This window comes from Suillus discolor, assembly GCF_016758755.1.
Source record: "Suillus discolor strain FC423 chromosome Unknown F5147scaffold_18, whole genome shotgun sequence".
NCBI classification, from domain to species: Eukaryota; Fungi; Basidiomycota; class Agaricomycetes; order Boletales; family Suillaceae; genus Suillus; species Suillus discolor.
This window is the reverse complement of record NW_024541265.1, coordinates 510,676-534,158: the sequence shown is the minus strand read 5'-3', so window position 1 is coordinate 534,158 and position 23,483 is coordinate 510,676. Positions and strand designations below refer to the sequence as shown.

At 48.1% G+C, this 23,483-nt stretch overlaps 9 protein-coding genes across 9 annotated transcripts; 3 read left to right on the top strand and 6 right to left on the bottom strand.

The window, feature by feature from the left end:
• Window positions 1–4,685: 4,685 nt before the first annotated feature.
• F5147DRAFT_772042 (Pkinase-domain-containing protein) lies at window positions 4,686–7,806 on the top strand (the record flags this gene model as incomplete). The annotated part of the gene is made up of 6 exons (XM_041441310.1): window positions 4,686–4,714; window positions 4,789–4,828; window positions 4,889–5,494; window positions 5,562–6,136; window positions 6,183–7,486; window positions 7,541–7,806. The coding sequence occupies 6 exons, from the start codon at window positions 4,686–4,688 to the stop codon at window positions 7,804–7,806; spliced, it is 2,820 nt and encodes a 939-aa protein (XP_041294682.1).
• Window positions 7,807–8,323: 517 nt separating this feature from the next.
• F5147DRAFT_687235 (cyclin-domain-containing protein) lies at window positions 8,324–9,667 on the bottom strand. Its single transcript, XM_041436827.1, has 5 exons — window positions 9,510–9,667; window positions 9,405–9,456; window positions 9,259–9,349; window positions 8,967–9,206; window positions 8,324–8,912 (listed from the first exon to the last, which is right to left on the bottom strand). The coding sequence occupies exons 1-5, from the start codon at window positions 9,583–9,585 to the stop codon at window positions 8,622–8,624; spliced, it is 750 nt and encodes a 249-aa protein (XP_041294681.1). The 5' UTR covers window positions 9,586–9,667; the 3' UTR covers window positions 8,324–8,621.
• A 1,279-nt stretch (window positions 9,668–10,946) lies between these two features.
• On the top strand, window positions 10,947–12,667 carry F5147DRAFT_772040 (P-loop containing nucleoside triphosphate hydrolase protein; the record flags this gene model as incomplete). Its single annotated transcript, XM_041441309.1, has 8 exons — window positions 10,947–11,116; window positions 11,182–11,249; window positions 11,309–11,719; window positions 11,796–11,914; window positions 11,964–12,095; window positions 12,143–12,252; window positions 12,304–12,596; window positions 12,657–12,667. The coding sequence occupies 8 exons, from the start codon at window positions 10,947–10,949 to the stop codon at window positions 12,665–12,667; spliced, it is 1,314 nt and encodes a 437-aa protein (XP_041294680.1).
• Window positions 12,668–13,040: 373 nt separating this feature from the next.
• F5147DRAFT_573666 (uncharacterized protein) lies at window positions 13,041–14,718 on the bottom strand (the record flags this gene model as incomplete). The annotated part of the gene is made up of 3 exons (XM_041431170.1): window positions 13,041–14,026; window positions 14,109–14,370; window positions 14,434–14,718. 3 exons carry the CDS (start codon window positions 14,716–14,718, stop codon window positions 13,041–13,043), a joined length of 1,533 nt encoding a protein of 510 aa, XP_041294679.1.
• A 523-nt stretch (window positions 14,719–15,241) lies between these two features.
• Window positions 15,242–16,083, top strand: F5147DRAFT_687226 (uncharacterized protein). Its single transcript, XM_041436826.1, has 4 exons — window positions 15,242–15,372; window positions 15,444–15,734; window positions 15,785–15,827; window positions 15,891–16,083. The coding sequence occupies exons 2-4, from the start codon at window positions 15,571–15,573 to the stop codon at window positions 15,963–15,965; spliced, it is 282 nt and encodes a 93-aa protein (XP_041294678.1). The 5' UTR covers window positions 15,242–15,372; window positions 15,444–15,570; the 3' UTR covers window positions 15,966–16,083.
• A 241-nt stretch (window positions 16,084–16,324) lies between these two features.
• Window positions 16,325–18,049, bottom strand: F5147DRAFT_687223 (CTD kinase subunit gamma CTK3-domain-containing protein). The gene is made up of 6 exons (XM_041436825.1): window positions 17,924–18,049; window positions 17,704–17,803; window positions 17,502–17,605; window positions 17,329–17,449; window positions 16,699–17,275; window positions 16,325–16,641 (listed from the first exon to the last, which is right to left on the bottom strand). Exons 1-5 carry the CDS (start codon window positions 17,980–17,982, stop codon window positions 16,790–16,792), a joined length of 870 nt encoding a protein of 289 aa, XP_041294677.1. The 5' UTR covers window positions 17,983–18,049; the 3' UTR covers window positions 16,325–16,641; window positions 16,699–16,789.
• F5147DRAFT_687219 (uncharacterized protein) lies at window positions 18,030–19,801 on the bottom strand. Its single transcript, XM_041436824.1, has 6 exons — window positions 19,462–19,801; window positions 18,992–19,409; window positions 18,816–18,934; window positions 18,623–18,764; window positions 18,479–18,565; window positions 18,030–18,424 (listed from the first exon to the last, which is right to left on the bottom strand). The coding sequence occupies exons 1-6, from the start codon at window positions 19,596–19,598 to the stop codon at window positions 18,107–18,109; spliced, it is 1,221 nt and encodes a 406-aa protein (XP_041294676.1). The 5' UTR covers window positions 19,599–19,801; the 3' UTR covers window positions 18,030–18,106.
• A 155-nt stretch (window positions 19,802–19,956) lies between these two features.
• F5147DRAFT_687217 (glycoside hydrolase family 43 protein) lies at window positions 19,957–21,345 on the bottom strand. Its single transcript, XM_041436823.1, has 4 exons — window positions 21,204–21,345; window positions 20,901–21,146; window positions 20,476–20,845; window positions 19,957–20,417 (listed from the first exon to the last, which is right to left on the bottom strand). The coding sequence occupies exons 1-4, from the start codon at window positions 21,214–21,216 to the stop codon at window positions 20,150–20,152; spliced, it is 897 nt and encodes a 298-aa protein (XP_041294675.1). The 5' UTR covers window positions 21,217–21,345; the 3' UTR covers window positions 19,957–20,149.
• Window positions 21,346–21,466: 121 nt separating this feature from the next.
• On the bottom strand, window positions 21,467–23,379 carry F5147DRAFT_687211 (U3 small nucleolar RNA-associated protein 6-domain-containing protein). The gene is made up of 7 exons (XM_041436822.1): window positions 23,271–23,379; window positions 23,177–23,224; window positions 22,980–23,124; window positions 22,741–22,912; window positions 22,310–22,689; window positions 21,900–22,261; window positions 21,467–21,845 (listed from the first exon to the last, which is right to left on the bottom strand). Exons 1-7 carry the CDS (start codon window positions 23,298–23,300, stop codon window positions 21,735–21,737), a joined length of 1,248 nt encoding a protein of 415 aa, XP_041294674.1. The 5' UTR covers window positions 23,301–23,379; the 3' UTR covers window positions 21,467–21,734.
• Between the last annotated feature and the right edge of the window lie 104 nt (window positions 23,380–23,483).

Genomic DNA, 23,483 nt, shown 5'->3' with positions numbered 1-23,483 from the left:
GGCTTCGTTGATATGGTTCCTGGTGGCCAGCACGAAAACATGAGGTCACCACCAAGATTAATGGTGGCGGCAGATGATATCAATGCCTCCAGGACTTATCGTAGTGGAAGATATGCTTCTGTATCACTATCAGATATCGCATGGGTTTTTTGATCATCGATGTCTTCTTTCCCAGTAAGTGTGATTTAGGCACCAGTTCTGAGCTCAATCTGTGTTTTGAATAGCAGAATCCCTGGCTGAGGCGGAAATGAAGAGGGAAGGTAACAGTGGCGGACGCGAGTTAATGATCCCTTTTGCCACCACTAACAAAGAACGCAGGTGCGAGATCGCCAAGAATGATATACCAGAGGATATCGATCTAGGGCAATCTAAACCTATAACATGAGCGCATTAGCGTACTTAACGGGCTACACGAGCTACATTGTAGACATGCAGGTCGCTCCACGAACAAGGCAAATAGAAGTGCAAATGGCTATATGACGATGACAATTCGACGCGAAGAGCTTGCTAATGAATCGAAAGAAGACTTGCTTCCACTGGCCCTTTCACCAAACGTCAGTTCAGCAAATTATAGCCCCTTCATGATACTACTCACAATCAACCTCGTCACTGACGGGTGTTTCCGTGAGGAACGAAGGTTGAAAGACGCCGTTGTTCGATGGGCGCAATTGCATTGCAAACAGGAGTTCCCGCGTATTCGTGATATTATTGACACAAGGCGCAGCACGATACCGTCCTTAGTAGGTTCTTAGCAACGATTGGCACTTTCTCAGTCACGCATACGGCTACGATGTATGGGGTAACCATAAAGGGTCTGCTGCGCTGGCACAGGGCCCCAGTTCACCTGACGGGCTTATGAAAATGAAACCCTTCCATGCGATTGCATGACGTCGAGAGTGCTATATGGGGTTGAGCGAAGTGAAGTGTGCTTGTGAGTACCTAGTGAATATGATCTATGCTATGCTCATCAGCGCAACGAAATGAAAGCTGGCTGACCTTTGAGCCCTCTAGCAGACCATATGGAAGGCAGGCATTCGATCTTTATTGTTGTATTGTGGGCTAATCTACCAGTTCCCTAGACACCGAATTCGACGATATGACGCCCTTATCTCGCCATTGATTACAAGCAATCCGAAATGAAGGCGAAAATGACTTTCCTGACTGCGGCTACGTCGCCAGAATGGGATAAGGAAGCATATAGTATACGGCCATCCCTGTGATTGCATTTGGCGCTTCCTCTAAAGCGCAGAGGCACGGGGCCTGATCGCAAGGACCCGATCCATCCGAATCATTCAGGGGATGTCGTGTGCACTCGTTTTTGTGAATCTCCCAAAAAATCAAACACCCAAGGGCATACGAAGGCATGCACGATGTTTCCTGGGACACCGTGAAAATTTGAAGAGTTGCCATCTCCAGGGAGACAGCAGCATGTCAGAGAATATTGAATTTAACCACCCGCATGATCGAAAACGGGTACAATTTACTTACATAGCGCCATTTGAGTATATGCATTGCGACAACACATTGAGGCCTGAGGCTGAGGCGGCCCAGCCCAGCCCAGCGTCATCAAGTGCCTGCGGGGTCTCAATTGAATGCACACGGAACAAAGCTTCAGTCAGGATTCAGGAACAAGTCTCAGCCGCAGGCTAGCGTTTCAACTATATGATACTACGATCACAACAACTGCTCACCGACATACACGCATCCGACAACATAGGCATTAGCCAGATCGACTGAAGTTACAGGTGGTTTGGAAAAGGAAATGAAGAAGTCATAGAAAGACTAATAATTTCCACGAAGTTTGTGAGCACTATGCAGGTCACGTATGTAGCCAGTCCTACCCATGACTTCCCGCAGTATGTCAATACTTGACAGGTTTGTCAATCTCAGGCTTGCCTTGTGTTTCCCTGGTGGTACACACTTTGCAACTTCCCTCACATTTCGAGGCTATCTGGATAAATAATGGATGTGGTACGATGGGTTCGCAACGGCCGCAAGCCTCAAGCATGCATGCTGCCTGACAATCTCGTCCCACGATTATCTCGATGCTGTATAACCTTGATTGCATCCTGGAAAGCTTGCACTGCCAACCACCTCTCCGAATAACGAACAATGTGTTTTGGCTTAGACATGCCAGCATCACACAAGGCCGCATCCGCCCGGCTTCCTCGAACCCACGAGTCAGGGTGCAAATGACAAGTTCCTAAAATTTTCTGGGAGATCCGGGGCCGTGACTCAGCGGTCATTCAAAGTTGTACGTAGCTGGTGTTCTTCCATCTGAAAGAAGCTCACGTAGTAGTACGGTTACGGTGTTCCTTGGAGTCCTTTGCTTCCGTAGTTTGGCACGCACTACCAGCTAGTGTATAATATTATTGCCACCGGTCGGAGCGGAGGGCGGGCCTTTCTGTTGGAATCAGACCCTTCGAGAAGGTTCATTGTTGCGTTATGCTTTGCTCCGGCAATACCGACGAGTCGGTCCGGACGAGTTTCCGGCATATGCAGAAACAGGCAACTTGAACAAACTTACTTTCCTCATGAATGCCCAGGCTCGACCGGCACATCAAGATTTTCCGGGAGATCCGTGAGCAGTGCGGCCCGTCAACCATAACTTACATAGGTTCAGTTGCATAAATCTTTTTTTCTAAATGAAGCTCACGTACTTGCATGCAGCTTCAGCGTTCCATTAGTGCTTGGATGAGTCACCTTGCTTCTTCAGTTGCGTTAAGAGTGGTCGAGGTGCTTCCTGCCAGTGGCAGAGATGAGCCAATATTTGGCAACTCGACGGCTGATTGTTGGCCCTCTGTTGTCGGACTCGGACTCTGCGAAAACTTCTCATGATCAGGGCTGTTGCATTGGCACGGGAAAGGCTTAGTACCCGAGGCTTTCTGAGCTCCGCGATGTAGTAGATGAGGTCGATCCGCGGCAAAAAAATACAAACAGACGATCTAAAGCGTATTCCAGCTCTGCCCTCCTTGTTTGATAAAGGCAGACTTCACCTGACCTAAATTATCTCAGAGAAGACGTGTTATTTCAGCATGTGAGCGGACGGGTCAAGAAAAAATCTAACATGTTCGAATTCGATTTATATAACTGGAACAAGCTTGAACTTCTACTATATAGTATATAATACGTATTTCTGGAATTGACATACGTGCTTATTTGATTGTGCCATGATGGGGTTACGAGATCATCCCACACATGTTCCCCCAAGGGTCGATACAATAAATCAATGACGGCAGAAGGTGGCTGGAATTTCTAAAACATTCGTTTAGTGGTCAAACCTCATGACATGAAACTGAGTTTATCGGCCTACGATACCGTGCGTGTCATTTGCGTTGACATATGTTGTTGTTTTATCCAGTCACTTATCATCATGCGTTTGGGCGACCCTGTTCGACTGAGCTTCGAATGCCAGGCTCAATTTTTAGCTTCCAATCGTCTTCTGTCAGTGTTCCGGATCGTCATCATGGGTTCCTGCTGAACGGCGCGCGGTATGGGCTGGGCCTTGAATAGATCACGAACTGATGAGGCGCGAGTTTGTGCTATGATTGTCGATTATGGCGAGAGGGGCTATGGATAAGCTCCTGCTGATGTCCCTGCACGATAAGATATATTCCTCACGAAACCGATACTACAGAAGGAATACCCGGTTTCGCGAGGGACAAGATTGTTTGCAAGGGTAGCTCCGCGGGTGGTTGGATTGACTGTCTTTAAGGCGGACACTGGAATGGGTTTGGACAGTTCGAGGCTCCTTTATATCGAGATGACGGATATTGAAAGGTGATTATACTGGTATCCATGGAGTTTTGGGGGGGGTTTTGCAAAGGAGATCTAACACGGGGCGTCGGAGGGCTGTTCGGACATGGAATCTGAATTAACAGACCAATAAGTCGGATGATATTATTACGAGGCAATCGAATGGAAGTAGGTAAGTAAGACGAGGTATGTTGCGGCATCCGAGACTGCGGTGGTAGGTTGGTTGCATCGTGCTTGATCTCCGAGTGTCTGCAGTTGAGGCGCTGCTGCGGACATGCCCTGTGACAGTACTGCGCTCTGCGGGTCGCGAGTTTCGGTTAACGTTGCCGTGAAAAGTTAATGGTTGATCGATCTCGACTGTGCACAGGAATATCAGATACCACGTAGGGATCACGTAGACAATGGGTAGTTGAATGAAATGATGGGTGAGGGTGGCGTGGCATTGCTATATTAGCATTACAATAAGTAGTTGTATGGTGTGATCATGCATCATACACGAGTATTTCATTTGCCACGTCGATATTGATAAGACATATATTGCCCCTAAGGATCACGGTGGTGTACTAGCTAGTGATGCGCCTGCTGGAATGTTCGAGCGCAGCATGCGGGGGTGTATGTATTGCCGGGGGATAACGGAAGCGAGTTGGAGTAAAGGCAACGAGGCAGGAAATGAAATTGATTAAATGGCGTTAGATACAAGAACGCATGGTCTGAAGCTAATTATGGTATGCGAGCATGTGGATCAACTACGGTACTAGTAAATCCACGTAAAATAACATGTAGCTCGACGTCGTAGGACACGACGTTCAAAGCTGATTTGAGTCAATGAGTAAGATTTACTCAACTAGTATTACTACCACGACCTTTGTAAAATGTTTTTAAAAGATTCGAAACTCGAGAGTTAACCATTTATGGAAATAGTGTAGCACATGGCTATTAAACCTAACTGCGTCGCAAAGTGACTTGAGCTCTTCCCTCCATCCCTCGTAAGTTTCATCACCCTTAAATTCCCAAATTCTCACTTCTCGACAGATACGTTGAATGCATTACACCTAATATTATACTCTCAGAAGTCCGTCCAGCAGGTTTCTGAAGACTCTGAGCAGTCTGACGACGACGACGACGACAACAGCGACGACGACAACGACAGCGATCACAAGCAGTCAACATCGTCTTCTTTGACGTCCTTCGTTGTTCCAATAACGCATTACAACTATCCCCCCGACCACACGAGCTCATGTTGCAGTATTCCGCTCAACCGATTCCCCTTCCTCTTCCCTATAAACAGAATCGTACTAAAGATATTCCCCATAATGACTACCCACATGCACATTCTCGTCTTTTCAACAGGCGTTTCGCTAAAGAACAAATTCGCAAACAACCTTCTTCCGTTCTGACTCCACCTGTTTTACCAATTTCTATTCCATCCCCAATTTCTATTCCATCGCCACCTTTACCACCAAGCCCAATTCTTCCATCAGTATCATCTCTCATAGAAGATGTCTTAGCTCCAGGTGACCTCGTAGGCGAGGACCTACTTCTCCAGGGCGATCCAGTTCGTCCTTGCGTCCTCGCTCCAATAGATATGAACACTGCAAAAGAATTCCAAGTCGTTCGTAGACTAGGAACAGGCAGCTATGCAGTCGTCTATCTTGTCCGTGAAGTCATCTCCCGTATGCCCATCAGCGACGACGGCCACGTTGGCGTCCTTGATCTCGATCCAACCCCTCCACCTATCGTTTATGGCAGAGATTTTGCTCTCAAAGTCCTCTCAAAGGCAAACCTCGACTCCGACGCTCTCACAGCACAGCTTACATGAAGTCACAATACACCAATCCCTCTCTCCACATCCGAACATTGTCACACTCCACCGTACCCTCGAGACTGACGCTTTTCTACTCCTTGTCTTGGAGTTTGTCCCTGGCGAAGATCTCTTTTATTTCCTCGAACAAGCACGCGATCACTATGCCCCAGACGAGAACACAGAGAGCAAGACTCCTCCTACCCCTTCTCTTCTCGCCTCTCTTCACCCCTCTGCGTTACTAAGCCATACCCGCCTTAGACTCATCGCAAGCATGTTCGCCCAAATGTGCGATGCAGTCGCCGCATGTCATGACCAGCGTGTCTTCCACCGCGATATCAAGCCAGAAAACTTTATCGTCACAGACGGCTACGCACCTTCTTCCTCTTCAGACAACATGGAGCGCAAAGTCCTAGTCAAACTCACGGACTTTGGCCTGAGCACAAATGAGGTGGAAAGCGCCGACATGGACTGTGGGAGCGCGCCCTACATGAGCTTCGAGTGCCGTAATAACGTAGCTCCGACCTACAGCCCCGAGAGAAGCGACGTCTGGAGTCTTGGTATCGTCTTGATCAATATGTATGTTACTTTTTCGTTCTTGAATGATTTCTAATATTCCTGTCAGGTTGTACCACTATAATCCATGGACAGACACCTCTGACGGTGCCTGTTCCTCTTTTTCTCTGTTCCGCGCACACGGCGCCCACTTTTTCATGCAGCGCTTTACCGGTATGACCTGGCCCGTCGCCGAGTTCCTCACCCAGCGCATATTCGTCCTACCCCCATTTGACGCTAGCCACATGCCTGTCACTGCCCGCCAATTCGGTGCATGGATCAAGGATCTCCCTACCCTCCTGTGCGATCGCGAGCCCTCCCACAGAGGCCACAAGCGTGTCCTCAGCACAGCCTCATCAACACTCGGCCACCCCCTCTCCTCATGCCCGCCCTCTCGCCGCCCCTCATCCCGCGCAGCACTGCGCACCCCACTCGTATGCAGCAGGTCACTGAGCAGAGCTCCAAGTGTCGGTGGTGTCCTCGTCGAAGAACCCGAAGACCTCTCTCGTGAGCGCCAAGACGAGCACAACGAAGACGACGACGGACGGTCACGATCGACGAAGAAACGGGGAAAGCGCGGGTCGCGAAAAGCAGCGCAGAAAACGACAACGGACGAGACACTCCAGACGCTTGCTGTCGCTTCGCAGAGCTTGGCACGGGAGATCAGTCTTGCGAGTCGGGGTGCAAGCCGCTCGTCGCTTGGTATCGTTGATTTGGACAGGAATGCAAGTCATGCTTCGAGCCTTGCAAGGCTTGCCACTGTGGAGACGGAAGCGCCGAGGCCTGTAGTCGCGAAGAAGCCAAGCAAGTGGAAGTTGGGTTTCGGGAGCGGCAAGACTATTGTTACACCCACGGAAGAGACACCAGTGACAGGCACCGCGAGCAACGTCACCACTCTTATCATGGGGCTCTCCCAACCTACACTAAATCCAAGCGGCGGTCCCAAACCCTCGCCGTACAACACGCACAATGCTATCAATGTCAACTCGAGCACGAGTGTCAATGGTGGTGTGTACAACCCGCTTACGAGACAGCGGAGTCCGGCGGACGAGGCACGCACGTGGGCGCGCGGGCGGAGACCTGGTTCGTCTACGTTTAGCACTGCCTTCAGCACCGCCGCTCCTTCTGTCAACAACGGGAACTCCAACGTCAACGCAAACGGGAGCACAAGAGGTCATTCACCACCAGGCAGCGTCCGCAGCACCAACTGGCGAAGCTCGATGAGCAGCGCAAGCACGAGCACCTCTGCATTCACGCGGTACAGCAATTCAAGCGTGAGGAGCGTGTCGACGACTGCTACGAGTGTGAGTAGTGGCAGTGGCAATTGGAGGAATGGGGGGCAGGCTACAACACAGGTTCCGAAGAATATCAAGAGTACATCCTCTTATTTACTTTTGTGGGCACGTTGCTGACATGAGTTGGTAATAGTCATGAATGGTGTCCCTTGGGAACTCGACGAGCTTCCACGGCAGCTCCATATTAATCCCGTAGGCGATATCTTCGGACAGCCTCCCCAGCGGAAAGCGCGGACGAAGAAACCGAAGCTGGATACGATTAGCGAGAAGCCTGCGCCGCTGAGGGATGCTGCTACTAGTACGACTGATTTGGGGGGTGGTGAGGAGGAGACGCCGAAAAAGGTGCAGAAGGGCCAGATCCATGCGCTGGCAAAGATGCTCTCTGCTTTGAGGCTCTGATGAGGGTGTACGTTGTGAAAGTCGGAAGTGTGTGTGTGTGTTTTTGTTGTTCTTGTTAGACGGCTTATGGCCTGTAGGTGCTGTTGTCGTGGTGGAGGCGGTCGATGTATTGTATGGTACCCAACTACTTACGGTGCGAACACCAGCCTTTTTCATCATTGTAATCCATCCGCTCATGCTGGCTTTGGGTACAGGCTCAAAGGTCGTTGTGCATATATTGTGCTGCTACTTCTTATTTGTGCATAATAATCTCCAACAAAACCCAATTCAAACCTCAAACTCGTGCAAGTCTCAAAAAAAACCAAAACCAACCAAATCATTGCATTTTTCATTACCTTTGTTACAAAAACCCAACCAACTACGCTCATTCGAATTCGCTCTCGGACTGTATTACACCATTACTTGATACGCATACAATACTATAGATTCGTTTTTTTTTTTGACGAGATAAGAAAAAAACGTAAATTCACTGGTTTTGGCCTTGTCGCTCGTTACAGTAGGTACTCGTAAACCCATGTCATTCATTGAATTTCGGACATCTTTGTAATCCTTTGTAAGTTATGTTGTGATTACAATGATTTTTTTTTGCGAGCCACGTGCGTATGTATATATGCAGAGACGGAAAGATGTTGGGGGGGATAAAAGTTGACGTTGAACGTTGACGCATGGCGCTCGGATGACTAAATGCCAATCTATGGCGCGAGATGATGAGCCGGTGACGAAAAATATCGCCGGGGAGTGCGTCCGTGCGTACGTACGTACGTACGATGCCGCATCGGTACAACAAACCGAAACCCCAAACCGAACTCCTAGGTCTATGGAGGCTTCTTCAGCGAATGCTGCAACGCAGCAAACGCCATGTTCTGTTCGATAGTAGGGAGCGTAGAAGTATCTCCCAAAACGCTTGAAGACTCGCGGTTGCCCAGGAGGCTAAACGACGGGCGATGGCGGACTTGTGCGTCCATAGGGGACGCCGAGCGAGAGGACAAGCTGTCCATATCGCTATCCTCCACCTCCGACTCCGGTGCGCCTTCAAGCCCAAAGCGGCCCGAGCTATCTGTTCTAATGAGATTGATATAATATTCCTGAAGGACTTCGCGGGTGCACTGCGAAAATGTGAGAGGAAAGTATGGGGGGGAGGAGGAGCTATGTGTGCGAACCATTAAGCGCCAGTCTATTGCGTGAAGGAATTCGCGTTCGAGGATGTTTAGTTCTGGGACGGGGATGCCGCCTACGCGGGCGTATAGGGCGTTTGTGCAGAAGGAGTCGCAGAGGCCTTTACTGCAGACTGTGATGGATGCGATTATGAAGCGGTGGCAGGTGAGGGAGGAGAGGGTGAAGAGGGGCATGCGGGCGCAGATTTGGTCGACATAGTGTAGTGTGAGGAGAAGGCATGATTTCTGAGATACGGGTGAGACGGATGGTTTTAAATATTGATTAATGGATACGGACCTCGACTTTTGTCCATTTGATTATACGCCGGAGATAATCGAGGACGCTGATGTTTGGTACGGTTCTCGAGTGAAATCGGGTAAGGCTCTCGCTGGGAATGAAAATAATGAAGGGGGACGATAAGAATGGTTTTGAGATGGACATACGGTAGAAGTGGTATCTTGTCATTATGAGCGATCAATCGTTCAAGCATATTAGCTTCAAATGTCAATTAGATCTAAATGAATCACATAGTATTGGATTCGAGTTACCTATGAGAAGAGCGAGATTATCTATTTCAGCGACCTCAAATGCAGCGGGCAAAATGACCCTCGTCGATGAGTGCATGCCGTGCACCCATTGCCGCTCCTAATGGAATAAAATCAAAGAATTGTCGCGTCTAAGAAGCTCTAAGGCAGAGAAGTGCTTCACTGAGAGAAGATGAAATCAGATCCACCAAGCAAATGGGGCTTATACCCAGATCACGTGGCGTCAGGCCGCCTTTGAATAATCGGATGCCCTATGCTTGCCACTGGCGTCGACGAGTCCGAGTCTGTCAGGGCATGGACAAATACATTTCGGGTATCATTTAATACGGTACGAGACAGTATAAAGGCAGAGGTGCGTCTTCGCAAGCCTTGTTTCATTAGGTGAGAGCTCCCCATTTGACCGCATTCCTGCTTCCTCGCTCGATTATTATTGTAGGAAAGGGTGGGTTTAAGTTATATGTCGCTGACCAACTCCCTCCTGTAGGGTGTCTACCTGAAATAGGTGAAGTTGCACGAGTGCAGGTTGGTCGTGGCTGAAATTGCCGACAATCCAGTGCGAGTCTGTGCTCAAAGTATTATTGGCAACAGTGCTTTCGGTCCCTTCCCATGCTAAACTAATGGCTGCACTGCAATGTTTCGTGGGGTCATCAAGCCTCTTCTTAATCGAAGGTCTTGGCGTCTCAAGGTTTTGGCTGCCCATGAATTTTCCAGAAGGACAATGCTCGATCCTCACAAATTTCCGATCACGTTTCTTGGAGCAAGGCTATTTCTCTCGATCCTAGCGACACGTTGATGCCTGGTGGAGACTCGGGATCAACCAATCGCGACAGACCGGAGCGCTACGCCTGTTATCTTGGAGAAAACACTGCCTATCTTTATCGGTATCTTGTGGTTTACACGATCATCATTTGACATACTTAATCGACGACAGATGAGCGTCTCCCTAATCTCAATATAGTTCATTGTTTCGTATTGCGCAGTACGTCTTGCTCCTGTGCAACCAAAAGGGTCAGCTGGCGTGCACAGTAGACGACGAGCACGTTCAAGCCCACCTCTAATGACGGCGGTGATTGATGCCATTGAATCTAACCAGCGAAGGCGACATGGACACATAAATACACCGAGCTTCCTAGCAATGCTGCTAAAACTAGCAGACATGAGAATGAGAAGCATTCTACGACTGACTGCACGATTTAGAAATATCCCTTGAAAGGCCCTCGCTCACATGCCTGTTTTGAGATAAAGACTACTGAGGAGTGTTGTATGTACTATTTTCAAGCTACTCAGACTTGCCTAAGAAATTTGAGTATGTAGCCGTAAAGTTGCTTTAACGAGGACCCCGGAACACGGAGATCGAAAGGAGTCAGTGTTCGGAATTCGCCGGACGCTTTCCTGTCGACGACCTCTAAAGTTGACAACCTACATTCTTTTTGCACAACAATGAGCTCTCACGACAACGAGGAACTTATTGATTATGAGGATGAGCACGACGTTATCCCTAATGGTGCAGTCCCAGCTACTTCTACCAATGGAGCACCGGCGTCAACAGTGGACGGCGAGGGCGACAAAGACAAGAAAAACTTCTCTGGAATACATTCAACAGGCTTCAGGTTTGTTTCCTCTCTAGGGTGTCATAAACCATACTCATCTTGTGAATTGTCTCCTTTTCTCACAGGGACTTCTTGTTGAAACCTGAGTTGTTGAGGGCTATCAGTGATTTGGGTTTTGAACACCCCTCAGAAGGTATGCTTTAGTGACGTTCAGAACGGTGCTCTTAATTCATCAAATTCTTTTTTCAACAGTCCAACAAGAATGTATACCTCAGGCTGTTTTGGGAATGGACGTCCTCTGCCAAGCAAAGTCAGGGCATGGCAAGACAGCGGTCTTCGTGCTTGCGACTCTACAACAACTTGAGCCAGTCAATGGCGAAGTTTCCGTCATTGTACTTTGCCATACCCGCGAGCTCGCGTTCCAGATAAAGAACGAGTACACGCGCTTTGCTAAATATATGCCTGACGTACGAATTGGCACATTCTATGGCGGTACCCCTGTCCAAAAAGATGCGGAGATCCTCCGTGACAAGACGCGGTGTCCCCACATTGTTGTGGCCACTCCCGGACGACTCAATGCCCTTACGAGAGAAAAAGTTTTGGATGCGAAGAACGTCAAGCACTTCACTTTGGACGAGTGCGATAAAATGCTCGAACAGCTCGGTTAGTCTCATCCTGCAATTCGAATTCGGCTACAATTCCAACCGCGTCTCCCCGCTGTGCTTTGTTTGATTCGTAGACATGCGTCGGGACGTCCAAGAAATCTTCCGTGCAACACCTCACCACAAGCAGGTGATGATGTTCAGCGCTACGCTAGCAAAAGAAATCAGGATTACGTGCAAGAAATTTATGGCAAATGTACGTTATGCATTCTTTCTTCTGGATTTCTGACTGACGTTTACCGCAGCCTTTAGAGATCTTCGTTGATGACGAGACGAAGTTAACGCTGCACGGATTACAGCAACACTACGTGAAGCTTGATGAGAATGCGAAGAACCGGAAGTTAAATGAGCTACTGGATGTCCTAGAGTTCAACCAAGTACGATCCGTCTTCTCTAACAAGACGTGTTTATCAACGATTTCCAGGTCGTCATCTTCGTCAAATCTGTTGCAAGAGCCGTCGAGCTGGACAAGCTCCTAGTTTCATGTAATTTCCCCAGTATCAGCATCCATTCAGGCTTGGCTCAAGAGGAGCGGTGAGTAATTGCTCATGGCTTTGGGCGTTCTGTACTAAATGCCTGTCTTAGTATAAATCGTTACACTGCCTTCAAGGCCTTCGAAAAGCGTATCCTCGTTGCAACCGATATCTTTGGTCGTGGCATTGATGTCGAACGTGTCAATATCGTGATCAACTACGACTGCCCACCAGACGCCGACAGTTATCTTCACCGTGTCGGCCGTGCAGGTCGTTTCGGAACGAAGGGTCTAGCTATCACGTTCCAATCCAGTGAGGCAGACCAACAAGTCATGTCTGCCATCCAGCTACGGTTTGAGGTCGCCGTGCCCGAGCTTCCTGATCACATTGATCCCGCTAGTTATAGTAAGTACCTGGTGTTCGTGTTTCTTTGATCTTGAACTTATGTTGTCTTTTTTTCTCCAGTGACGTCGTGATTTTATTTGCGCTTATCCCTTATTGATACTGTTGTTTTCTCATAGCCTCTTCCAAAAACCTTGTGGTTGTCCAGCATATGTATGTAATGTTATTATTAGCGGGTTGTCGATTGCATTATTGTGCTTCTTGTTCTCCACCATATCCAGTTCAAAGTTTAGTGCAAGTTATCGACACCTCACCCGCTCTACGTCGACTCAGGTTCTAAGTTTTTAATGAAACAAGAAGTACCTTTGCAAACTACATGGACCCATATGGCATCACTATGGATATTGGTGGTATGGACCATGGTGTAGTGGTCACAGTAGAAACTACTATTGAAAACCACGTTTAACCTCTCAACAATCGCTCGCGACAAGCTACTTTTCGGGTGAACTAGCTCGTCACATCCCTGGTCTTCACTGTGGCGTTACTCTCTTGCTTGATCAAAGTATGGCTAATGTGCTCCAATACCTCTCCCCACTTGGCATTTCGTGCCTGTCGGTCAGGACCGCTCTCACCCCCAGGCTTAACTAGCCAGGACTCGACAAGAAATTCTCCCAAGCACGGCAAAACTACCGAAAGCAAGACCGCAACCTCGAGTGGTTGTTCGATCGGAGAGCACCCAACATGAAAGTGGGTGATATTTGTGTTGCAGACCCCATGTCCTAATCTCTCAGCCGTAGGCGAAGCTACCTTCGTAGTGTCGAATACCAAACCGAGGTTTCTGAGATCGGGGCAGGTGGCAAGTAAGGTCACAAGACCCCGAAAGGTTATTTTGGGTGGCGTCTGCCAGAAACATTTGGTCCCGAGATAAAGGCACTCGAGGCGTGGCCAGGACTTGACGATAGAACCAAGATCATCGTCATCAAGCAATGACATACAAAATGTCGAAAGGTCGACCTCTTTCAGACTGGAGAAGCGCATAAGGGGAGTGAATGTTTGCAGGGTGAATGCCTTGTCGATATGATTAGGCTCGAATACTACGTCTATCAGGATATGCTCCAGAACATCAAAAAGTAGACGTTGGTCCAACATGCGCAGGACACGTTCGACGGCAACCGCGGATTCAGTAAAGGTGGGAATGAGCTGCAGCTGTCTGCATGGAACAACCCACCCTGCTACTGAACTTCCACTCGTGGTCAAATTAAATGAGTGGATGACTAATTTTTCCAGGTAAGAGGTACGAAATTGAGATCTGAGGGGAGGGAGAATTCCAGCGAGAACGATCCGCAACTCTTGAAGGCCAACGATACGAGATAACCAGGACAGATCTTCCCGGCTTGGAAAGATGAGAGTTGCCTTCCGCAGGTGCGTGAGCCCACAGAGAGCAAGCTCACCGACTCGAGGGCACATTGAATGTGGTCCGACGAACTCGATGACTTCTAATTGCGGTGAATGCCTGTCGAGATCTGATAACACTGAAGGCATGGTGCTGGACAAAAAACCCTTCGTTGGGGGAACCACAAACAGATGAATGAGGTTGGGACCCAGGAGGTAACGCATACACGAATGGAAAACTATCAGGATATCGATATCCTTTGCAGCAGAGTATTCGAAGGTTGGGCACCAGGAGCGACTGTGAACAAAAACCTATCATGGCGTAGACAAACTCCGCGTCTATGCCTCCGAAAAGATCAAAATCTGCGTTTCCCAAAATCCGCACCCGAGATGCATATTGCTCGAAGACCGACCAATCTGCTTCGGTTACAGGTCTCTGTATGAGCTAACAGTGACACCATGAAAGAAGTTAGCACGATGGGTGAGAATCGCGGCATACAGCACATACAAGCTTCCTATCATCAGTCATGGTCCATAAATCTCGTGGGAGACAAGCGAAAAGAGGTTCTAGACTATCCAGCTTGACCCATAACGCATCCAAAGCTATATCTTTGAAGGAACGGCAGACCCGAGAGAGAGCGGCTAGAGAATGTCGCCCAGCCACATACCGTCGCGTGGCTAGTTTGGAGTAGAGATCTATAAAATGTACGACTGAAAAACCATCGGTGCCGTAGACATGAACGTTGGCGAAAATGAGTTTTACGATCTCTGGAATGAGTAGGCAGGCATGCATGGAGTATTCGCTTGTGCGATGTTATGAGTAACGGAAAAGATGACTTGTAGTGATCAAATTGAAGGTCTGTAGATGACTCACCGTCGCGGCCCGGCGCCACTAGTACTAGGATCACATACTCCGTGGACCGTCAGACTCTGTGCTCACGAAATGTAGGTCGATCACGTAACCAATAGTACGCCCACACGAGTGAGTCAGAATATAACTTATAACAGCCAAATTTATGTCAGAGTCCAAACGATCCTACTAGGTACATAATTCGTGTTCTTTCCTGAGACTAGGACGTTACTCGTGTCGCTCGCGGGAGTTTATGTCGAGATAATGTTGCTTCCGCTCAAGTAATGATAGGGTACGAGAAACTGGGCTGACTCCATTAATATTGTTGTTATGTAGCTGTGCTAGAACGATCGTCGATCAGCCGATTTTTTGACCGAACGCTTTAGCGAACTACATCAAACCCCACTGTAGCAAAGGCGGGCCATTATGCATATATGATGTCATAGTTCAACGTTCAACGTTGAAGTGGGAATCCGGATAAGTAATCCCACTGCTCCAACGCCGTAAACTCATCGTACTAAGCATCATATTTCTGACCAGTGAAAATTATGAGTCTTCTGTTCCTGCGAATAGTACTAGTTCAATTGAGCCACACTAGTAAGTGCACTTTAGCTTGTTTAGAATAAGTTTTGACTTACCAACGTTCTCAACTTTTTCGTTCGTAAAAGCGCGAAGCGAGTAACATGTACTAAACAGCCCGAGGCGAAGCGAAAATCTCGCAAATTGCGAGGTCATCTGCCTATAAAATACTTGCACATCCCCTATGGCTTTGCATTGCTCACTGCAACAAGCTCTATGATGTTCACTTCCCGCCTCACCATTCTTGCACTGCTCGCCTTCCTCGTTGGCGCCAACGCTGCATGCGCAACATGCCAAGAAACGTTGAGTGTCAACGGTGTAGTGACCTACAAACTAGTCACCAGCTCTTGGAACATGATGAACGGGTTCGTAGATTGCAAGTAAGTCACACTCACATGTTCATCGAGACAAATGACTGATGGTCCGGCAGCTACATGGATAAGAAGGGCGACGAGGTGACTTGCGAGTATGAGGTACGTGGTTTTTGGATGCTGAACAGCTCATCGTTCTCGTTTGACACGTTGGATGGTCACCAGGAAAGCGGCGTGTTTAAGGATGGGGATTCAAACATGTGTCCTCAAAACTCAAGGAAGAATATCTTTGGGTGCTAAGCAAGATGCGATGTGGAATGGGCCCGACGAGAGGAGTAACATTGATCTGCAGACACTTGGGTATATCAGTAGATTTCATCTGTGACAAGAATCCTCTTCATATGTGTTTCGCCTTGAACAGTTTGTGACAATCACCTCGAGCATCTCGAGACAATGAGTGATCATCCCGGCCTGCCAGTGTCTCGGATTCAAACCTGGGCGAATCCGTCCATTCACTATTTGTTCTTACAAATAGTGACAGAATAGAAACTAAAAGTGATACGCACAATGGATATACTTTGTACTTATCATGATATATCATGACTCACCGTCGATGATCACGAAATTCGAATGTCAGCACAATCACAGCATTGATGGATCGGTGGATTAATGGATAATGGCCTGTGAGCTTGCCTCAAGCTTGGATCATTATCATGATCTAGATAAATTCACAACCTAGGTCCTGGGCCACCGCTGCACAGGCCCCGACTAGTTGAAGAGAGCGAAGAAGGATAATCGGCTAAATTCTTCAAGACAGGAGACTGACGCTTGAGTAGCGCCCACCATCAGCGGGTTAGATTGTGCTTCAGAATGCTACAGAACGCTCTGTAGCACTCTGTTTCCCTGATGGCGTGCCGTTTCTTCATCCAGCATCTTCGAAACGCATTGACACTTATCGTTCCAATTATACACGACACTGTGATTCTGCACATCAATCACTGAACTGATCTGACAACAACTACACGTAACTGACCATAACGACACAACGGGAGTGATGTTTCAGAATCCAGTGTCAGAATCTAGAAACATCGCTCACGTTCTGCACTGAGTAGCACAGTACTATATCACGACAGATCTATATCCATCTCTTGCTCTCCTTCGTCTTCGTCATTCGTAAATCCCTTCCGTTTCAGATGTGGATGACAAAGCTCCCTCTCCTCTGCGGTCGCTTCCACGTCGTCCTCATTCCAATCACTCGTTGCCTCCCACTCATTTTCAAATTCTATATCCAGCGCAAGCTCGGCGTTTTCTGTGTCGCTCAGCGGCAAGAAACTCGCAAGCGTGAACATCGAATAAGACGGGACTGCAGAGCCCGAGTGAGGCTGCGCCTGAACCCACCGTCGTTCTCGAAGGCGTTTATGTCGCTCTCGGTCCTCTTCGATGCGCTTGAATATTTCGCCGCGAGAGAGATGGGGCTCTGATTTTGCTGCTGAAGGTGCCACAGATGTCGAGGTCGTATCTGGTGCTGAGTCTCTAGAAGAGAGCAACGAGAGGACTTCGTCAACTTTTTGTGGCTCTATTATACGTTTTGTGCGCCAGTTTTCTAAGATCTGTAAGTTTATGAATTAAGCAAGAAAAAATGCAGAGACTAGTATGGGCGCACCTGTTTTGTACTCGGTAGATTAGGTAGCCCTTGCCTACCCACAGGTACAACGCATTCCACAATCTGCGTCAGATCCCGCGAGACGTAGTCGACATACAACGCGTTGTTGACTTGCTTACTTCTAGTACAGTGCCATCATTCAGGGTCGAGTTATTAGGCATGATAAAACTCACGATGAAGACGACTGTTCTGGGAGTTGATGCGCCTTCGCTAGTAGCGATGTTTCGCAAAGGGAGTCAAGAAAGTAAAGAATATTTATGCGGTGATTGATGGAACCCTGTACTTGGCGTCAGATATTATCTCATAACAAAGGGACAATGGGCAAAAGAGGTATGCTGCATCGACGAGGAAATAATACCAAAAACAAACACTTACCTTCTGACACTCTTCAATAATGCACTCCCACAAATCCTCCCCACATCTCGAAAAGTACTTCAATGCAAATGCAACGACTTTCTGTATCGATTGTTGTGATCTGCTCGCCATGATTGATGCAAATCCATCACATGCATTGAATTGAACATCGAGCAGACATAAGTTGTGGTAGTAAGATGTACATGAGCGAGTGACGGACGAACAGGATTCGATGACTTACGCGTTCAGCTTGCGAATGAGCCCGAGGAACTGCATTCTCACTTCGAATGGGTCATGCATGGTTGCAACGTTGTGGAAATATGCAGGAATCACGGGACACGCTTGTGTTGTTGTTACTGCTCCTGACACGAATCGGGGCGTTATGCGGCAAGTCCCGTTCGAATTCTGTACTAGTACAAGGCTACTACACTTCACTGTCCTTAAACGGTCCAGTTAACAATTCACTCATTGCCTTCCTCGCCGCTTCATCATGGAACCCTATCCGTATCTTTTCATTTCTCACCCTACATGCTTCAATCCCTTCAATAACCCGAACCTCCCCTTGCTGTCTAGCCCCCCTCACTAGCTCGGATGTACGCGGTAGCCGAAGATCCTGATAATCTATGAAGACTTGCGACAACAACTCTGTCGAAGGCTGGCCAGTAGAAGGGTTGTATTTTTTCAAAAGCCGCATTAAATGGTAAATGTCTTCAAACGCTTGATTGGCACCTTGTCCCAGATGCTAGGTATGATGATATCGATGAGCGCCATGGAACTCGATGATAAAATTACATACCGGACTCGTGGGGTGAGCTGCATCACCCAAAAGAACGATTCTTCCCTTGAACCACGACTTGAGCTCAGGTCGGTCGTAGAGACCATACTGCCAGCAAGCCATCCATTTCAGAGAACTCAAGGTTTGTCGCGAGAGTGAACCAACCTTTATGATACCTTGGCCGGTCCTTACCAAATCTCCGGCACCGAACCCCCAATCAGAGAGGGGTCCTCTTCGGATTTCGTCCTGTTGTTCCACGTGTTGTGTTTTCCAATCCTCCTTTGCCTCAGCTTGTCGAGTAGTGATCCTGAATCACAGGATAATCAGACCCACAGACATTAATTGAAATAACACTTACGCCCATGAATACTTGTCCTCCGCAATAGGGTACGAAACCATATGGCGACCATTCCCGTAATTATTCACAAACACAAACTTTCCCGAGAAAGCAGGTGGTGTTGGAGATAGTCCACCGAACTGCAAATCACATTCATATCAGCCTACACCTCAGTACCGTCACCAAAACGAGCGTACCTGTACCAATCCAGTGAAGTTCGCCTTCTCTTTCCCAAAGAGTGCAATTCGAGTATTGCTATGCAACCCATCGCAGCCCACGACAAAGCTTGCTGTGTCCTTGACGCCATTCGCGAATGTGACTTCTACTGCGTCCTCGCTTTGCTCATATTCGATTGCCTGGTGACCCCATTTGATCTCGACACCGTGCTTCTCAGCCGTGTCGATCAAAAACCGTTGAAACTCTGCACGCCGGACTCCGATGAAGGGGAAGCCAAATTGTTCTCGCGCTGCATCTGGCGAAATATCAATCTCAGCGAGAATGTCCTCCTTTCCGTCCAGGGAGGAACAGTGAACCATCCTATCTGCAGAATAGCCGGGGATTTGTTCAACGAGGCCGGGGATGAGTGATAGGACACGGAGACCGTTGGGTTGCAGCCTGTGTAGGTTGTTCAGTACGGCAATCACGAGGAAGAGGCATGCGTACTCACACGAAGCTGAGTCCACCCTCTCCTGGACTCGGGAGTCTTTCGTACATGATGGGGTCATAGCCTCTAGTCTTCAAGAAGATTGCAAGAATGGGACCAGCGATGCCAGCGCCCACTACCATGACTCTGGTGTTCGTCATCTGTATAGATGATCAGTTAGGCCTTTAGGAATGAACTGTGCAGTTTGCTCGTGCACGGATGGACAAGTAAGAAGACTTCAGGAGGCCCAGTTGCCCACATTTTGTATGCTATCCCTCCGCAGTAGCTACGCCCAACAGTAGCATCAGTAAACGGATGAACATATTCCCGTATCTGATTACAATATTAACACAGCAACGATGGCGGTGGGTATTACAACACAGTGACCCTACGTGGGAACGACGGACAAACAAGTTGTCCTGTGTTCGACGTACCGACTACTCCTTCTCACGAGAATGTCTTGAATAAGGTCGTAATTCAACATATAAATAAGGCAAAACGACAATGCTCAAAATAATTGGCATAAGTAAGCTAACACCGGTGCATATTGTATGTAATGTATTGATAGTTGCTCAGCCCAGGTTAGTGATTTTTCTATCTGAGGCGCCTGGTACAACCAGTCATTTCAAGAAGCAGTTCGAGTCATAAGGATAGTCAATTGTGTGTAAAAGTCATGATGTGCACATTTCGTTAGAAACATGATGTGATTTTATCATGTGCTCACAATAGTCCCATTCCACGTCGCCATCGCCGTATACATATAACGAGTCAACGGATTTGTGTTTACGGTTGCATGAAACACCATAAACTCACCATCAAGGCGTGGTGTCGCACCGCCAGGTGCTGTGAGGCCATCGTCACCAGTTATAAGCAACGGCGATGAAGCCTTGGTGTATGGGCCGGAAATGGATGGAGCAGTTGCGTATGAGATGTCATAAAGATCGGTGTTGTAGCAATTCGAGGAGAAGAAAAGCACATAACTATGATTTTTGTGGTCAGTCCCGGATCCAAATACATGTTCAAGTTATATCAACTTACGTTCCATTATGCAAGATAAGCGCTGGAGCTTCGATGAGGGGTCCATCGAATTGCCCTCGATCCAAAATCTGGACCGGTTCCCCAGTAGGCGTGACACCATCAGCCTCCATTTCCTGAAGCATGATGGGAGTAGAATATTCTCCGTCGGCATTCCCGCAAGGTCCACCTCCTCCAAGACTGCTCCCATCCACCTTGTACACAATGTAGCGTGTACCGTTGGTATCCTGGAACCCTGCGGGGTCAATGGCACCACCGCCTGGAGTTTGACAGGCAATGGGGTGCGACTCAGGAGTGTACGGTCCGACAGGGGTGACGGAAGTAGCAGCTGCTACGCAATGAGTACTGTGTGAGGTCGACCATGCGGCATAATCTGCAGGCCATACCTTAGTTTAATATCATCTGAGGTGTATAAGATCGAGACCTACACATCACAAAAGTGCCATCCCCTCTGTCAATGACATCAGGTGCCCAAGTACTGTTTGCAGTTGCCCAAGACCCTACATTCGGGAGTGCATCAACACCAGACTGCAGTTCCCAAGTTACACCACCATCAGTTGACGTTGCAACCTGAATGTTGATGTTGCCGGAGTTAGTTGCAAATGCATAAGTACCCCCACTAGTAACAAGGATAGCAGGATCAGGAAAGTTGGCAGAGATGACAGGACCGTTGACTATACCCCAAGTCAGAGGGAGGGCGGCTAAAGATATTAGGGCGAAAAAGATCCTACTGAAGTTTGGCATTACTGAGGGGGCAGAAGAAAGCTATTCCACGGAAGTCTGGTGTTGCCTTGATATAAAGAGGACTTAAAACGGGTTCATAGCATCTGGCAGTGCATCCAACATCGTTGGAATGAGATTACATCAAGCAGGGTGAGATCGTTGGGAAGTAAATACCTTCGGCGATTACTTCTGATCACCTTTCCTGTGTCAGTTTCTGATCTCGAGAAAAATCGAGTGCTTGTCCGCCGCAGGAGCAGAATGAAGGTGTTATCGTCGAGGGCATGTCTGCTGTTATATGTTCATGACATATGATGGATGTGCATACGCAGTACTATGTAACATGGATTACAAAGCGCACATCTCGCCACGAGCAAGGTGGCAGAGAGAGCTAGCCAAATGAATACCAAAGATGATCACTTTCGTTGGGTTGATCCTACATTTTTCATAGTCTCCCCGTCTGGCCCATAATCTCCACGAATCTGGTCCCATTTGGACCACGGGGCATCGTGATTTTATGTTGCGGTATAGCTACATGCAAACTAGAGAGCCTTCTTGGAAGGCAATGTTAGTTGGACGTGTGCAGCCTGCAACGAAGGCGGCGCGTTCGGCTGTCGCGCAAGTTTCCGGAGGGAAGCTACAAGATATGCACGCTAGTTTTGTTGGATAAGCTGAAATCCACGAGAGCTGCACAACATTAGGCTCACTAAATTCGGATCCAGCGTGGGCAACTTGCACCACTCCTCTACAAATTCAACATAGACATCAGCCATCCCAGAGGCGTTTGTGCTACCGGCGCCAACAGCCAAGGAGAAAGACTCATTTGCAGCTTGGAGGGCATCGACGAATTCTTCACTTTCGGCCATGACAAAATCATCACTATTCTCTTGAGATGTAAGTTCTCGAAGTTTTCTTGTCGCCAGCATTTTCACCGCATGAGGGTCGCCTTGTAGTGTATCTTTAAGAACACTGTATAGATGATCGAGAAGGGCCGTGCGAAGGCGCTCTTGGCTGGGATACGAACGAATTAGGACCTCGAGAGCTGTAAATAAATTTATACTAGGCAGAGCTGTGGTCCAACTCAATATGAATCCTTATAGAGGAATGACAAACAGACCTTTTGCAGCGCTCAAAATCACGGACTTGACGATAGCACCATCCATGATGGCTTGCCGTGCCCTCTCGCCTTCGTCACCTCCCTTCTCGGCTGCTATCTCTTCTGGGGTCAATGTCGCCATATCTTCCACAGCAGTTGTCTCTGCCTCAACAATAGGGTGATCTTCCTCATGAATTCCCAGCACAGTCCACCTTCGTTTCATCCCCTCGACGAAACCCAATTCCATTCGCACGTACTCTCTCCACATATCGAGGCTGTCTGCATTGAGTCGAAGACCACGCTGAAGGAGGGCGCGTGCCGCGGAAGGGGACATGTGGTTAAGTTCGTGAGAGGCGGCAATGATATATAATGCAGGGGTTCTTGGATGGAGCTGGATGGCCCTATATGCAGGGTTAAAAACAGACTGACCAACTTTCAAATTGGACGCGCACCTGGCTGTTATGCGCCCTACTAGTGAACGAGCCCCCTCACGTTTTGCGACTTGGATATATTGTATCCACAATCCTACGTCCGACTTGAATTTCTTGAGCGCACGTTCAAATATCTGGAATTGTCTGCGAACAAGAGCGTAATCTGATATTGACGGTGCTGTCTTTTCCAGTTCTGAGAACAAACCATAGGACAGTCAGCGAGTTGGAAACCTTGAGATATGGATGTACTTAGCACATACTCAGTCTCTCAACGCGCTTCCGCCTCAGCTGCTCCAGATTCATCTCATACGCCGCGTATCGCAGGAAGTCACTCTTTTTTGGGATGCGGCGGACAAGTGCGGTTTCGAACTGTGTACGTTTCTTCACAATCTGTTTAACCTCAGACTAGAAGCAGAGTTAGATAGGACTAGAGGGATATAGTATGAGACCCACGCACTTGGTTGAACAAACTTTTTTGCACGAGATCCTTGAGCTCTGCGAGCATCTAGGTTCCATTAGTCAAAAATCAAGCCTTTGAAGGGTTAACGAACCTGCTCCTGCTGAAATTGTACCCTCTCCATCCTTAATGTGTGGACAGCAGTCTCCCGATGAAGTTATCGGTGCAAATTCGATAGTAAGAAATTGAATGGAATATGCGTTCGTACCCGAAATGATCAAGATAATTTTGTTCAAATAAATTAGCTATTACCACAAGTGACTTATCAGAACAATATTATTTAATAGCCCCTAATATATATCCTTCG